The 13,939-nt window shown below is 39.2% G+C and overlaps 1 protein-coding gene across 2 annotated transcripts in view; it reads left to right on the top strand.

Moving 5' to 3' along the window:
* Nucleotides 1-10,123: 10,123 nt before the first annotated feature.
* SHISAL2A (shisa like 2A) overlaps nt 10,124-13,939 on the top strand; it is a 26,348-nt gene continuing 22,532 nt past the window's right edge. For both annotated transcript variants that reach the window (XM_087960281.1, XM_087960280.1), the window contains exon 1: nt 10,124-10,480. In XM_087960281.1, the coding sequence (XP_087816407.1) occupies nt 10,299-10,480 (182 nt within the window). In that variant the 5' untranslated portion in view covers nt 10,124-10,298. The remainder of the gene's footprint in view (nt 10,481-13,939) is intronic.

The following is a 13,939-nucleotide window of genomic DNA, read 5'->3' on the forward strand; positions in this document are numbered from 1 at the left end:
AAAACCAAAGGCTCATGTTCAAACAGATTGAGGCTGGTTCCTATCGATTAGCCTCATTGGAACTATATAATACCTGTTCTCAGAATAGGAAAACATTCCTTAAAGAAAAAAAATCACTTGTGAAGTCTCAGACACAATTTAAAACAAAAGATTCACCACTGGAACTCTCCTATCTCTCATGCTTTTTCTTATTTTTCTTATTTTCTTATATTTTTAATGCAACATGAAAATTTAATGCAATGTTACCTTTTACATATATTTCTCTTAATCTGCAGGAAATTCAGAAATGGGTCCCCTCCGAGCCAAAGTATGCAGACGATGTGAGAAAGAACCCCTCCCCCAAAAAACTACACTGCTCAAAAAAATAAAGGGAACACTTAAACAACACAATGTAACTCCAAGTCAATCACACTTCTGTGAAATCAAACTGTCCACTTAGGTAGCAACACTGATTGACAATCAATTTCACATGCTGTTGTGCAAATGGAATAGACAACAGGTAGAAAACATAGGCAGTTAGCAAGACATCCCCAATAAAGGAGTGGTTCTGCAGGTGGTGACCACAGACCACTTTTCAGTTCCTATGCTTTCCGGCTGATGGTTTGGTCACTTTTGAATGCTGGTGGTGCTTTCACTCTAGTGGTAGCATGAGATGGAGATTACAACCCACACAAGTGGCTCAGGTAGTGCAGCTCATCCAGGATGGCACATCAATGCGAGCTGTGGCAAGAAGGTTTGCTGTGTCTGTCAGCGTAGTGTCCAGAGCATGGAGGTGCTACCAGGAGACAGGCCAGTACATCAGGAGATGTGGAGGAGGCCATAGGAGGGCAACAACCCAGCATCAGGACCGCTACCTTCGCCTTTGTGCAAGGAGGGACAGGAGGAGCACTGTCATAGCCCTGCAAAATGACCTCCAGCAGACCACAAATGTGCATGTGGCTGCTCAAACGGTCAGAAACAGACTTCATGAGGGTGGTATGAGGGCCCGACGTCGACAGGTGGGGGTTGTGCTTACAGTCCAACACCGTGCAGGACGTTTGGCATTTGCCAGAAAACACCAAGATTGGCAAATTCGCCACTGGCGCCCTGTGCTCTTCACAGATGAAAGCAGGTTCACACTGAGCACATGTGACAGACGTGACAGGGTCTGGAGATGCTGTGGAGAACGTTCTGCTGCCTGCAACATCCTCCAGCATGACCGGTTTGGCAGTGGGTCAGTAATGGTGTGGGGTGGCATTTCTTTAGGGGGCCGCACAGCCCTCCATGTGCTCGCCAGAAGTAGCCTGACTGCCATTAGGTACCGAGATGAGATCCTCAGACCCCTTGTGAGACCATATGCTGGTGCGGTTGGCCCTGGGTTCCTCCTAATGCAAGACAATGCTAGACCTCATGTGGCTGGAGTGTGTCAGCAGTTCCTGCAAAATGAAGGCATTGATGCTATGGACTGGCCCACCCGTTCCCCAGACCTGAATCCAATTGAGCACATCTGGGACATCATGTCGCGCTCCATCCACCGCCATGTTACACCACAGACTGTCCAGGAGTTGGGGGATGCTTTAGTCCAGGTGTGGGAGGAGATCCCTCAGGAGACCATCCGCCAACTCATCAGGAGCATGCCCAGGCATTGTAGGGAGGTCATACAGGCACGTGGAGGCCACACACACTACTGAGCCTCATTTTGACTTGTTTTAAGGACATTACATCAAAGTTGGATCAGCCTGTAGTGTTTTTTTCCACTTTAATTTTGAGCGTAACTCCAAATCCAGACCTCCATGGGTTGCTAAATTTGATTTCCATTGATAATTTTTGTGTGATTTTGTTGTCAGCATATTCAACTATGTAATGAACAAAGTATTTAATAAGAATATTTCATTCATTCAGATCTAGGATGTCTTCTTTTTGTGTTCCCTTTATTTTTTTGAGCAGTGTATTATCCCTTTTTCCTCAGAACCAGGGGTGGGATTCTACAGGTTTGCATCTATTCGCTAGAACAGGTTGTTAACATTCTAAGCAGTTCAGAGAACCGGTTGTTAGAAGAAATTACTGGCCTAATCCTGTAAGGAAGGCAGGAAGGAAACATTCTGGTATTGCTTTCAGAAACTGCCTCTCCATTAACTCTTATTACATTCTTGGCAGGACTAGACTTCCTATCTCAGGAACGTCTCTGGAGTCTTTTTTCCCTCCTTTGCTGGTACTTTGCTTGTGTGGAATGACCATTCAAAGTTACAATGGCACTGAAAAAAGTGACTCATTACTGTTTTTCACACTTACAACTGTTGCAGCATCCCCACAGTCATGAGAGGCCAGCCAATGGGATACATTTCTTACACAGGAACAGGAAACACTAAGCTGGGGCCCAACAGAAGGTATATAACTAAGGGTCTCTCAGCATCTTGGCCCTTCTTTTCCTTCACCCAACATCTTCAAGTATGTGATCTTACTTTTCACTTTGGAGCTCCAAGCCATGTCGTTCTGTCCACCATTAAACCATCTTTCTAAACAGCCTCCATGTTTCCAGTGTCTTTTTCCCCACTTGAAATTGAACCCAGAAGGATATTTCTTCCAACAATATATATATATACTGATGTGTGGGCTGCTAAAATACACATATTCATTTTCTAACATTCTGTAATTTAACTACTTTTCCTTTCAATAAATCTGACTGGTGAAACACTGTAAGAATCTAAGTTTCTTGGTTGTGAATGACTGCTTGGTTCTTGACACTTTTTTCTGACAGGTAGTTTGCTGCTACTTACAATATAACTAATTTTATGATATGGAATGTGGAGTACAGCAACAGATAACAAGACAATACCATCAAAATGGTAATTCAGCTCCAGTTTTAGTTTATAATCTCATACTGAATTCCTCTTAATTGCTTATTTTAGTATGTATACATTGTATTATTTACTAGGGATTTCAATGTTGTTGTCCTGTCTGCATTTTTTTAGTTCTTGTAGAATTGTTTTTAATTACTAGTTATTGGCTATAATAAAGAATTGTTGTAATTCATTCATTTATATGACACAATGTAGTTTGTATATTCCCACTTCCAAGTACTTATCCTTAAAAAGTACCGTATATCTGTTTTTTTTTTCCTCCCAGAATTGGGTTGCAAAAAAAGGAAATAAAATGTGATGTCAAATGTGATCAAATTATATTTGAAAGCATGGTTGATAAATGAAATAGAAATAGAAAAGTCCACAATTGCAATTTCAGGATGACCTTAGATTGATGAACAGTTAATATTTGGCTCTGCTGATCTATTGGTAATTCATGATAACTATCCTTTTATAAGAACTATTTAAAATAACAAAAATGTCATCCATTAATTTTCAGATACTCTTGTTCCCAGAAAATGGATTAAATGCCTTCCACTAACCATTCAGAATTTCTGTCCAGTGGGAAAAAATGTTTATAGCAGTAGCATCTATGTAATTGAAAAAAGAAATCCACTAAATTTATGAAACAAAGAAAAATAAAATAATATAATAGGGCCAATCTAAGATTTTTTGCTATTTGCAGTAAAGCACAAGACCTTTTCACTAAAAATTCTATATTGAATATCAATTGAATCTTGAAATAGGCCCTGAGTATTTGCAATTATTCTCACAGACTTTTCCCACTGTCAAGACAAGTTATTTGCTTTTCTGGGAAATGCTTTAATTCCTTGTCTAATTTATTACTGCAAAATAAAATGTGGCAGCTAGACTTCTCATTAAATAAAAACTTTCTTTAAGGTTCTATTGTGATGCCAGCCTGCATTCACAAGGATGCCAGTGTGTTCCTCCAACTGGGAATAGACTTTCCCCTGTCTCATAATCAGGATACACACACAAAAAAAAGTTGAAAAAGGACCTTGGAGGTCTAGTCCAAACCCCTAATCAAGCAGGACATCATATAACAGGGGTGTCAAACTCAAGGCCTGCAGGCCAGATACAGCCCATGGAGTGCTTAGATCTGGCCCACAGGGCTGCCTTGGAAACAGCGAAGGCCCGTGGTGCCTCTGCCAGCGAAAACGGAGCTCAGAAGGGCTGCATGCAGTCCTCCCAAGCTCCGTTTTTGTTGGCAGAGAGCTGCAGGAGGATACCCCATCCCCATGTGGGCCACCACAGGCATCTCTGAAATGAGTGGTGTCAAGCTGGCCAAGCCCCCTGGCCACATCCCCCAGGCCCCCCGAGGTCAAACACAACTCTGATGTGGCCCTCAATAAAATCGAGTTTGACACCCATGCCATATAACATTCAGCATTGGGGAAGACACAACTTTTATCACATAAAAACCAAGGGAGATGCCTCAGTCCTCCCTCTCATAAAGAAAAGTTCTGTTCTTTTAAAACAAGAGAAAGAACTCCAGAGAAATGGAGAAAAAAAGTTCCTGGTCCTGAGCTGACTTATACTCTCTCCCGAACAGTTGTGATAAATGGCTGGAATTAAGCCCAGAGGTCCAAGAAAAAAGAAATAGGGAACTTTGCTTCTGGATTTAAATTATGTCTACGAAATCGGTTAATGGTTAGGCAGAAGCTGCTTTATAGCTTAATTTATTTTTTGTGTGTTTCTTAAATCTTATATTCTTTATACCTCTCTATATAAAAAGTAATAAAGATGATCTTCAGAGAGATAAGCCAAATCTATTAACCAAGAGACTTGGGGAAAACATTATTTATGCACAAAAGATTTAGGCACGTACTCCCTAATTCACATGGGGGGCGGGGGGGCTGGAAATAACGCACAGTCAGATTATAGCCAATATTAATAAAAGTAATCTTAGCCTTTGAATGAATTAAATTTCTTGATTTGGTCTGCATGGTTAGGCTGACAGGGTATAAATTGAGCTATTGTACCTACTTTAGTCTTTTATGCATATATCAGATTTTTCCTGGGGATTCTTCCTTTCTTCCAAATCTCTTAAAATGGTAATTTGTCTCTGAGCTCTGTGAAACTCAGAACCTGGAATAATTGTAACAAATTGGTGCCATCTTTTGATTTTTTAAAACTTTTTAGGATAACCCATTTGCCAGCTGCTCTATATTGTTAATTAAGCAGTTGTACAATCTTGCAACACTACACATTTACTTTACTCTTTCTTTTTCTCTTAAATAATGTTTCATTTTTCTTTATTTCTTGTGAAATTGGTATAATTCCAAATAGTGTAGGGGAGAGGGCTGATCCCTTTAGTCACAAACCTTGACAGTATAATGACAGAAAATGGCACCATAACAGATATTTCACTATTATCTTTTTATTTGCAAGAATGCTGCAGGACTTGTCTCTCTTATACTCACTATATAAGGGCACTATATAAGCCCCCCCACACCTGGAAAATAAATAATATTAGTGGGAAGTATCAAAACCACTATCCTGGGGCATGAGGTCAGGCCAAGATATGAAGCTTCAGAAAGTTTCTGGGAGTGAGTTTACTGCTCAGATTTGCTTGGTTCAGGCTCTGTTTTAAACGATAAATGCAATATTGTGTTTAACTTATAGAGCCAATAATTAGAATAAGAACATGAAATAAAGTAATCCACAAAATTTTAGGAATGACTTAAAACATTATGAGGTGTTTAGCTATTATCGTCATTTTATAACATTTGCAATCATACCCTCCTTTCTTTTTATCAGGGATCAACTCAGATTGGTCTTACAAAATAAAAGCTTCTGTTCTGAAACAAAAGTTAACCAAAAGGTAGTTTTTTTCCCCTGAAATGAACTTTAAAGATGTGTTTTAAATGATAAATAATTTTTCCTGCAAATGAAAATTCCTTTCCTAGGCATAAATTCTCACGCACTCTGAAGTTTGCCTTTTTGTCCTGAAGTCATCTTATTCCCCGTTAATGAGAATAGATGAGCTCCTTAGCAAAATACAGAGATGTGTTTTGTGTTGCCGCTATGATTGATATTACAGCAGCTCCAATCCTATAAATGAGAAAGAGTGATGGGGAAAATGCCTGCATTGTTCTTTTTGTTATAGATAGGTCTATTTTTGTCAAATAGGTCTATTTGCTCGCAGAATTGCAAGTAAGAGAGACCTTTGCTAAACTGAAGTAGCTAAATCTTATGCTATAATGTAAATCCCTGTGCTTCAATGGAGCTGGGGACTTCTATTTTGTTTCTGTGAGAATTTGCTCCTTCTCACCTTTTAATAGTAGCAATTACCTTTCCAAAATAATTTACATTTTAAAGATTTTATTATTAACCTGTTTATACATTCCACTGCTCCCTGCTCCTCCATTCTCCCCCCTCTCCCCATTGTTAACTTACCATTTTGGGTTTAACTCTTTGTTCTCTTTCTTTTCTTTACCAGGTTGATGTTGCTGGTATCTTAGTAACAGTTAGAACTCCTTAGAACCTTTGGTTTTTTTCAAAGTAAACGTTCTATTGTCTCATGAGAAATGACCAACGTATTTATCTTTACCATATTCTGCATATTCTCGAGGGCCAAGATCATGAAGTGCAGTCAGTTATATCTATATTGAAAGTCTAAATGGTAAAGATTATATGGAAAAATATGTCACCTTTATATCATTTTTTTATTTGTTCAATTTCTATGGCCACCCATCTCAGTCAATGACTCACGGGTAGAATTGCTGTTATTTTTAACCGTAGTTCTGAAGCACTATGTTAGTTGAGGGGTGAACTGGAATAAACTATTTGAGACCTATAGGACAAATTACCTATGTGTCAAACTCTTTAGAGTCAAGTACACTTCAAAACAAAATTTCAGCAGCATGGAATCATAATTGAATGTACTGTATGTGCATCTATATACAAACAGGGTGGGGCATTGATTAGAATAGTATACTTGTCATTTTGCAGATTTTGACTATATTCTGACTCCTGCAGCTTTTCTAACCTCATTTATTAAAAAAGAAATGAGATTTTCTTCATTTCTAGGTTCCTTCTTATCTTTGAATTTGCTATGACAAAGCTTTCTTCATTTTTTTTGGTAATGATCCTTTGATGAACTAGAAAGCTAGATATCTATTTTCCAGATGGCAGAAAAATCTGCAGATATTCTGAATTTTTCCAAGCCATCCTCTTTTTTTGAGGTGCTAAGAAGGCCATAATAACATGGCAGTCAATGATGGTACAGCTCCAAAGTGAATTTGACCTGTAGTGTTTGATTATCTTTATCAGGTAAATAATTCGGGGTGCTAGAAAAAAATACTAGTAGCATTTTTACAGTCTGGAATAGATAAATTAAAAACAACAAGTTCAAAAGGTAGTACTAAACTATTGAGCAAAATCTTTTTTTTAACCAAATGTTAACATTTTGCAAAGTGAGCTGACATTTTCTCAGGTTTTCTATGAAATTTTCTCTTATTGAGTTAACTGATGTTTTTGGAATCTTTACCTCTTTAAACATTATACATCAGACAATGGAGAGTACTCAACATTCTGCCTGAGAATTCTGAGAAACCAGAATCTGTAATTTGCCTTTGAGGCAAAGTAAAACGTTCCCCATATAACCTGAAAGCTATATAAATAAATGGAAAAATGAATGAAACAAAGTTCACCTAGGTCATGGTACTGGTCCATTTTTAATGAAGTACCAATTAGAAGTAAAGCCACAACCTGAAATTACCATATAAGTCTAAATTCCAATGGGAGGGGGATTTGTTTTCTGGAATAACGAGGAGAATGGGAAAAAGTTTTTTGAAGTTCAAAAGTTTAGCTTTTGAACTTACATAATAAATTGGGTATAAGTTCTGTGAAGTCCACTCCTACCCCTCTCCTGTCACTTTAGTTTAAAGGGCACAGCAAAACACTGAAAGACCATGATCTGCAGTTTAGGGTATAAATTTATCCAGTTTTATTATTAGAGATCCATGTGGCTTCTCATAGCACAGGGATGGATTGCTTTTTTTCTTGTCTACATAGTGTTAGCCTTGCCATTGATCACATCTTGAAACCTGCAGAGTACACTACACTAAAGTATGACCAACTTGAAAGAATCATTTGGATGAGTAAATGAAAGTGGATACAGATAGTTCTCAACCTATGACCATAATGGAGATTGCCCATTAGGGTTGCAGTTTTTGCTTTCTTTACCATTATGGTTGTAATGACAACCATTAAGTGGCTTGCTTAATGACCTCCATCCTCTGCTCTCCCTGATGCCACCATTAGATAAACATTTGGCAAGCATGGAATATCTGCTAGGTGAGGGAAGGCTGTCAGGCCTGCCATCTAACTGGGTCCATAAAGGAGGCAGATAAGTAGTAAAAAGCTTTGCAAAGGCAAACATTGCCCAGCCAAGGGAAAGAACCCGGCTAGATTAGGGCCTAGCGCCACATTCCAATGCCAGAGAGGCTTCCAAGCAAACCACCGTGCTTGACTGATGAAGCCATTCTTGTGGACTGGGCCTCTACCCTGATCAGCTGGCCTTTGGGAGACTGTAAACTTCTTCTGGTTCTTGCTAGCTTTGGGGATGTCAATCACCTGCATGCAAAACTTTCCCCCTTTCCTTTAATTAATCCTCTCCCAGCCCCAGAAATCCATATTTTTTCAGTAAAGAAAGCAAAAAGCTGGGAGGGATAGACTTGACCTCCCCCACTGAATTAAGTGCCGAAAACAAACTCTCTACCTCTGCCCTCCATCACTTTTAATCCCTTCATTTGCTAAATTTATTGCACGCCTAGAAAGATGATGATAAAATATGTAAGTTACTCACCTTGATGAGTCACTGCCAGGCTGAAGTTAGCAAGCAAGCAAAGAAAATTTTTCTGCAGCTTTGAGGAGCTAAAGAAAAAGTTCAGCTCTAAAGGCAAAGCAGCTACAGCACAAATGTGCACCAGTCACAACAGAAACTGGGCCCTAAAGGCAGTCAGACAGGCAGCAAAAAAGCAAAACAATTATTAAGTTAGCTAGCAAGAGTCAGTAGAGGTTTTCCATCTCCCACGGGCCAGCTGACTGGGGCAAAAAGTTCCAAAAGCAGCCACCATTTCTGCAAGGAAAGGACTACCTCTATGTTGGCTGCCTTGAGTTATTTGTAAAAACAATAAAGGCAGGATATAAATAGACAAACCAAGGCACAGAGGATGTTGACAGAAAAAGGTAGGCCTCAGTTTGTGAATACTTTTTAGGGAAGATAGATGCTGCTACCTTCTGAAGACCTCTCTAGGCCTTACAAACAAAGTATTTATCGTAATTGAAATGTCAGTTATCTTCTAAATAAATAAATAAATCCCTCTATGCACAAGGCTTTCTTCGAAGGTCAAGCAGGAGAAGTGGAGACGGAAAGCCAGATGTAGACCAGGTCTAGATTTCAGGACACTGCCCAATGATAAGGGAACTTCATGAGGGGAATTGATACTGGGCTCTCACTGCAGAAGCCAAACCATTTCAGAAATAGCAACAGCCAGTAGTGTCTCTTAAGCCCATTTGAGCCTAGCTGTGTCTGGACTTATTACAGATGAACTTTGCTGGTTCTTAATGTATCCAAATGCTCCTTTCGATCATTCTGCCTTGCTGTATGGTTGTCTGACACAGGAACTATTTCTGGTCTGGGTAATAGGGGCTCTTGATCAAAATCAATTTGTCAGGTCTCGGGTAGACTTCCATCTTTTTGCTGGGCCATGACAGCACGGGGTAATCTTCCTGCTCTTCTTCATTTGAGGATGGTACCTGGGAAGAGATCATCCCAGAACCATTTTTTTAAATCTCTCACTCCATGTAATCAAAGTTAAAAAATATATATGAAAAATTGGTTTTAACACTACTGCTTTGATTTCCTTTCAAATAAAATATGAAAAATGGGCTTATTTAGGATTTATGGAAGACTTGCTTTTAAAAGTGGGGGTAGGGTGTGGGGGGGTGAGACTGTTGCGTGGTTAAACTCACTGCCGCCAAAGACTGAATTTCTAATTCAAGATCCTCCCAGATTTTTCACATCTAGGTAAGGTGCTAGGCTGCTCCTGCGTGTCCAAACGGGAATTGGCAATCGCATTTTTCTCGGACTGTATTTTTGTTTTAGCACGGAAAACAGAAAAGGCGCGGTTGGACGTCACCCGGTTCTCTATATAGCCTGAAGTCGCGACCGGCGAGCAAGATTGAGACGGAGGGGCAGGGCCCAGGACTAGAGGGCGGGGCGTCGCGAGAAGCTGCAAGGAGCCTCTTTCTGGAGAGCCGGCTGGCGGGAGCTGAAAGCAGAGTCGTCAGAGCTTCAGGCGTCGAGGCGATTTCTCCGCTGCTTCGGCTCTGGCTTCGCTTCCAGCGGTTTCTCGTTCCCGAAAGTATAGCCGAGCGTCGAAGAACTCCGCACGAGGCTCGGTAACTCCCGGGCGGGCAGCGCGCACCATGAGCGCCGGTTGCACCAGCTACGTGAACGCCGATAAAGTGCTGGTGGGCTCCTTCAGCTGTCCGCGGGAAGACGGCGAGGCTGACGCGATCTATTGCTGCGGCTTCCAGGATATCAAGTATTGTTGCGACGACCCGAACAGCTTTTTCCCTTATGAGCACAACTATATGTGGTGGCTCAGGTGAGAGTTAGGGAGAGCGTTTTCCGGCTTGTCCTAACCCAGAAGGTACATCAGTTGAGGCAAGGGGTGGGGCGGGGGGTTTAATGGTTGCTGCTGCTTTAAAACCAGGATCCGAACCATCGGGGAATAAAGATGAAATTGTTATGCACTCTGCACATGCTCAGGAGGGAGACATTACCTTGGGGTCTAGAGTGGACCCCAGAGGGTGCGCTGTACCACCAATGCAAACGTGGGGGTTGCTGATCTCAGTTGCAGAAGGAACAGTGGGTGACAGATCTAATGTTACTGTGTAAAGCAACAAATATAAGGGATGTGACCATTGTAATATTATGGAACCTGGTCACCCAATCCTCCCTATTCCTGAGGTCAGCTTGGCTTGCCTTTCTGGACCGGTTGGATTCCCATCATCCCCACTCACTAATGAGAATTCTAATTGCAGATAACAGTCATAATCTAACTAACACATTGTGATGCCTGGAGAAGGATTAGGCTTTCTGATCTGATTGCCATGGTTGTTTGGAAATTACTTGAAATAGCTAAATTTTCCTTTTACAGTCTCAGGATGCAAATAGTTTTCAGAAAGTATGGTGAAGTGAAAGGTATCTGGAACAGCATAACATAACAAAACCTAGAAGATAATTTAATGTAGAATAATTATCCTTTTCCTCTGGAGTTGGAATGTAAGCTTTAAAAAGCCAATGAAACCTGAATATTAACAAGATAGCTAAGGAAATCAGTAATAATCACATTCTGATGTGAAACCATTCCATTTGGAGACAAATATTGTAATGGAGTGCTTGGTACTCTCTGAGCTTAGTTTTTTGCTTGCAGACATTTCATTACCCAACTTAGAAATATCATCAATACTAGAATTGATAATGTCACCTCACCTGACATAATAATGAAAAGTTTATAAGCAAATGACCAACAAGCTCAGAGAGCACACAGGACTCCAAAGTTCTTCCCTGAGTTATTATATCTCTTCTGTTGAAAATATTACACTTTTTGGTTCTTCTGTGCTCGAACACCTAAACGTGATTCATAATTACTCTAGGCAATGCAATGAATAGTTACTTAGAAGACTGCTAATTATAGTATATGGAAAACTGCTTAATTTCAAGACTTGTTCCAGTACTCTAAAAGCAAGAGATCTGATTTAGCTCAATCTGAGAGTAAGTCTGGTGTCATTTAGTAAATGATCAGAATGAGATTCAGAACAACCGAAGCACCTTGTCTCCTATCATAGAACACCAGAAATACAAATTTGCCTTTTTGTTTTTCCAATCAAGAGGGATAGTATTTTCCTGCAAACTGGATAGTTATGAAGATATACAGTACAGCAAATTTCTTAAGACACTCTTGTAGGGGTTTGCCAGATATATTTTATCAAAAAATATTAAAAAGTCAACAGTTTATAAAATTGATATGAGTACAAGGTGATGCTATCAAACATACTGTCAGTGTGGGATTTGCTGGCAGCTGTGCATATTGTTTGTGACTAGTTTGGATTAACCAACACAGTCATCTAGCAACTTTGCAAATGGCATGATTAAAGTCAAGAAGTGCAGCACAGCAAATCAGCAAGCCAGCATGATTGATCAGAAGTTTCATTTTAGTGTTTCACTTACACTATAAAAGAATCAGACATTCTATTCTGCCCTAGCCTGTTATCTGGGAAAATGTGACCATTTCACTTAAGGAGAGGAGAGTCTCTACTTTTCATTGGACAGTTTTCTGATGGTGAATTATTAACTTAGAGGTCTTTATATGAGTATGTATATATATTAAAATGATAGAATCAAAGGCAAAAATGGGGAAAAATTAAATAGTCCAATTCTTTTCCCACAATTTCCCTCAGTTGCCCACAATTTCTACAGATCAGTTTATTCAATGTCATTGGTTTTATCTAAAGCAGATAAAAAGTGCATTTCTTTTTATTATATTTTTTTCAAAACAATTCTTACAGATGACTAAAGAAAAAAAAGCCTCTGTAGGAAACATATCACTTGCATTTTTACAACTCATAATTCTAATCTAATATATTTAATTTGGCATTGAAGATATGCTTGGTAAAAATAATTCAGAGAGAGTCATAACTCTTTCATGCCCCCAAAAGTTCATAATACACTATATTTTTGCTGGCTTTAAATGATACATATTAATTTTCCCAAGGAGCCTTTCTTTTTAAAAGCAGCCTTATTCCCAACTGGCTTGCCCAAATATTGTTGAAAGATTTATCTTTATTGAACAATTCTGAACCCAGCCTTTTACTTGGCTTGAGGGTGTACCAGTCAACAACACAGAATATAGACTCATAAAGCAAGATTCTTGAATAATTGTGGCTCAAATTGTTTTGAATAACAGTAGCCTCTTTTTTGCTTCATGTAAGCACCTTTTATTAAATCTTAAGTAAACCTTCAACCCAGTTCTCCCTCTAAAGCATTCTGTGATTATATAGAAGCCTAATCACATCAACAGAAATCTGCTTTCTCCATTTGGGCTTCTTTTTCCACAGTTCTAACTTTTTTTTATCTTGATTGCCTTTTTTCATACACATTAACTCTTCAACAATATGTATCGACATTTCTACAGTCATGTTCTTTGCTGTTCATAGATGGAAACATTTAGCTTTGTCTTTGAAATTTTGATCCATCTTACGGTATCTCTGGACACCTGCATAACTGGATAGAAGCATTCCTGTCAAACAGACAACAAATGGTCAAAATTGGGAGTGTCCTATCAAATTCTGTACCTGTCAATAGTGGTGTCCCCCAGGGCAGTATTCTAGGACCAACTCTCTTCATACTATACATAAATGACTTCTGTGATCATATCAAGAGCAACTGCGTTTCTTCGCTGATGATTTAAAGCTATTCAACACCACAGACAATACTGCTACCCTTCAAAAAGACCTTGACTATGTATCAGAATGGTCAAACAAATGGCAACTTCAAATCTCAACAAATAAATGCTCTGACCTATATATTGACAAAAAAAAAAATCAGAAAATAAAATACAGGCTGAATAGTCAAGACCTTGTTGATGATCCAAACTCTGTCAAGGATCTTGGAGTACTCATCTCTAATGACCTAAGGCTAGAGCCCACTGTAACTACATAGCCAAAAAGGCATTAAGAGTTGTTAACCTAATCTTACGTAGCTTTTTTTCTGGTAATATTACACTAATAACTAGAGCATACAAAACATTTGCTAGACCAATACTCGAATACAGCTCATCAGTCTGGAACCCACATTACTTATATGATATTAACACAGTTGAGAAAGTCCAGAAATATTTTACAAGAAGAGTTCTCCACTCCTCTACTCATTGCAGAATACCTTATGCCACCAGACTCAAAATTCTAGACCTAGAAAACCTAGAACTAAGCAGCCTTCGGTCCAATCTAAGTATAATATATAAAATTATACATTGCAATGTCCTACCAGTCAATGAATACTT

The sequence above is a fragment of the Notechis scutatus genome, chromosome 3 (assembly GCF_049901735.1).
Source record: "Notechis scutatus isolate UNSWTSFEM ecotype Mainland chromosome 3, rNotScu1.2, whole genome shotgun sequence".
NCBI lineage: Eukaryota > Metazoa > Chordata > Lepidosauria > Squamata > Elapidae > Notechis > Notechis scutatus.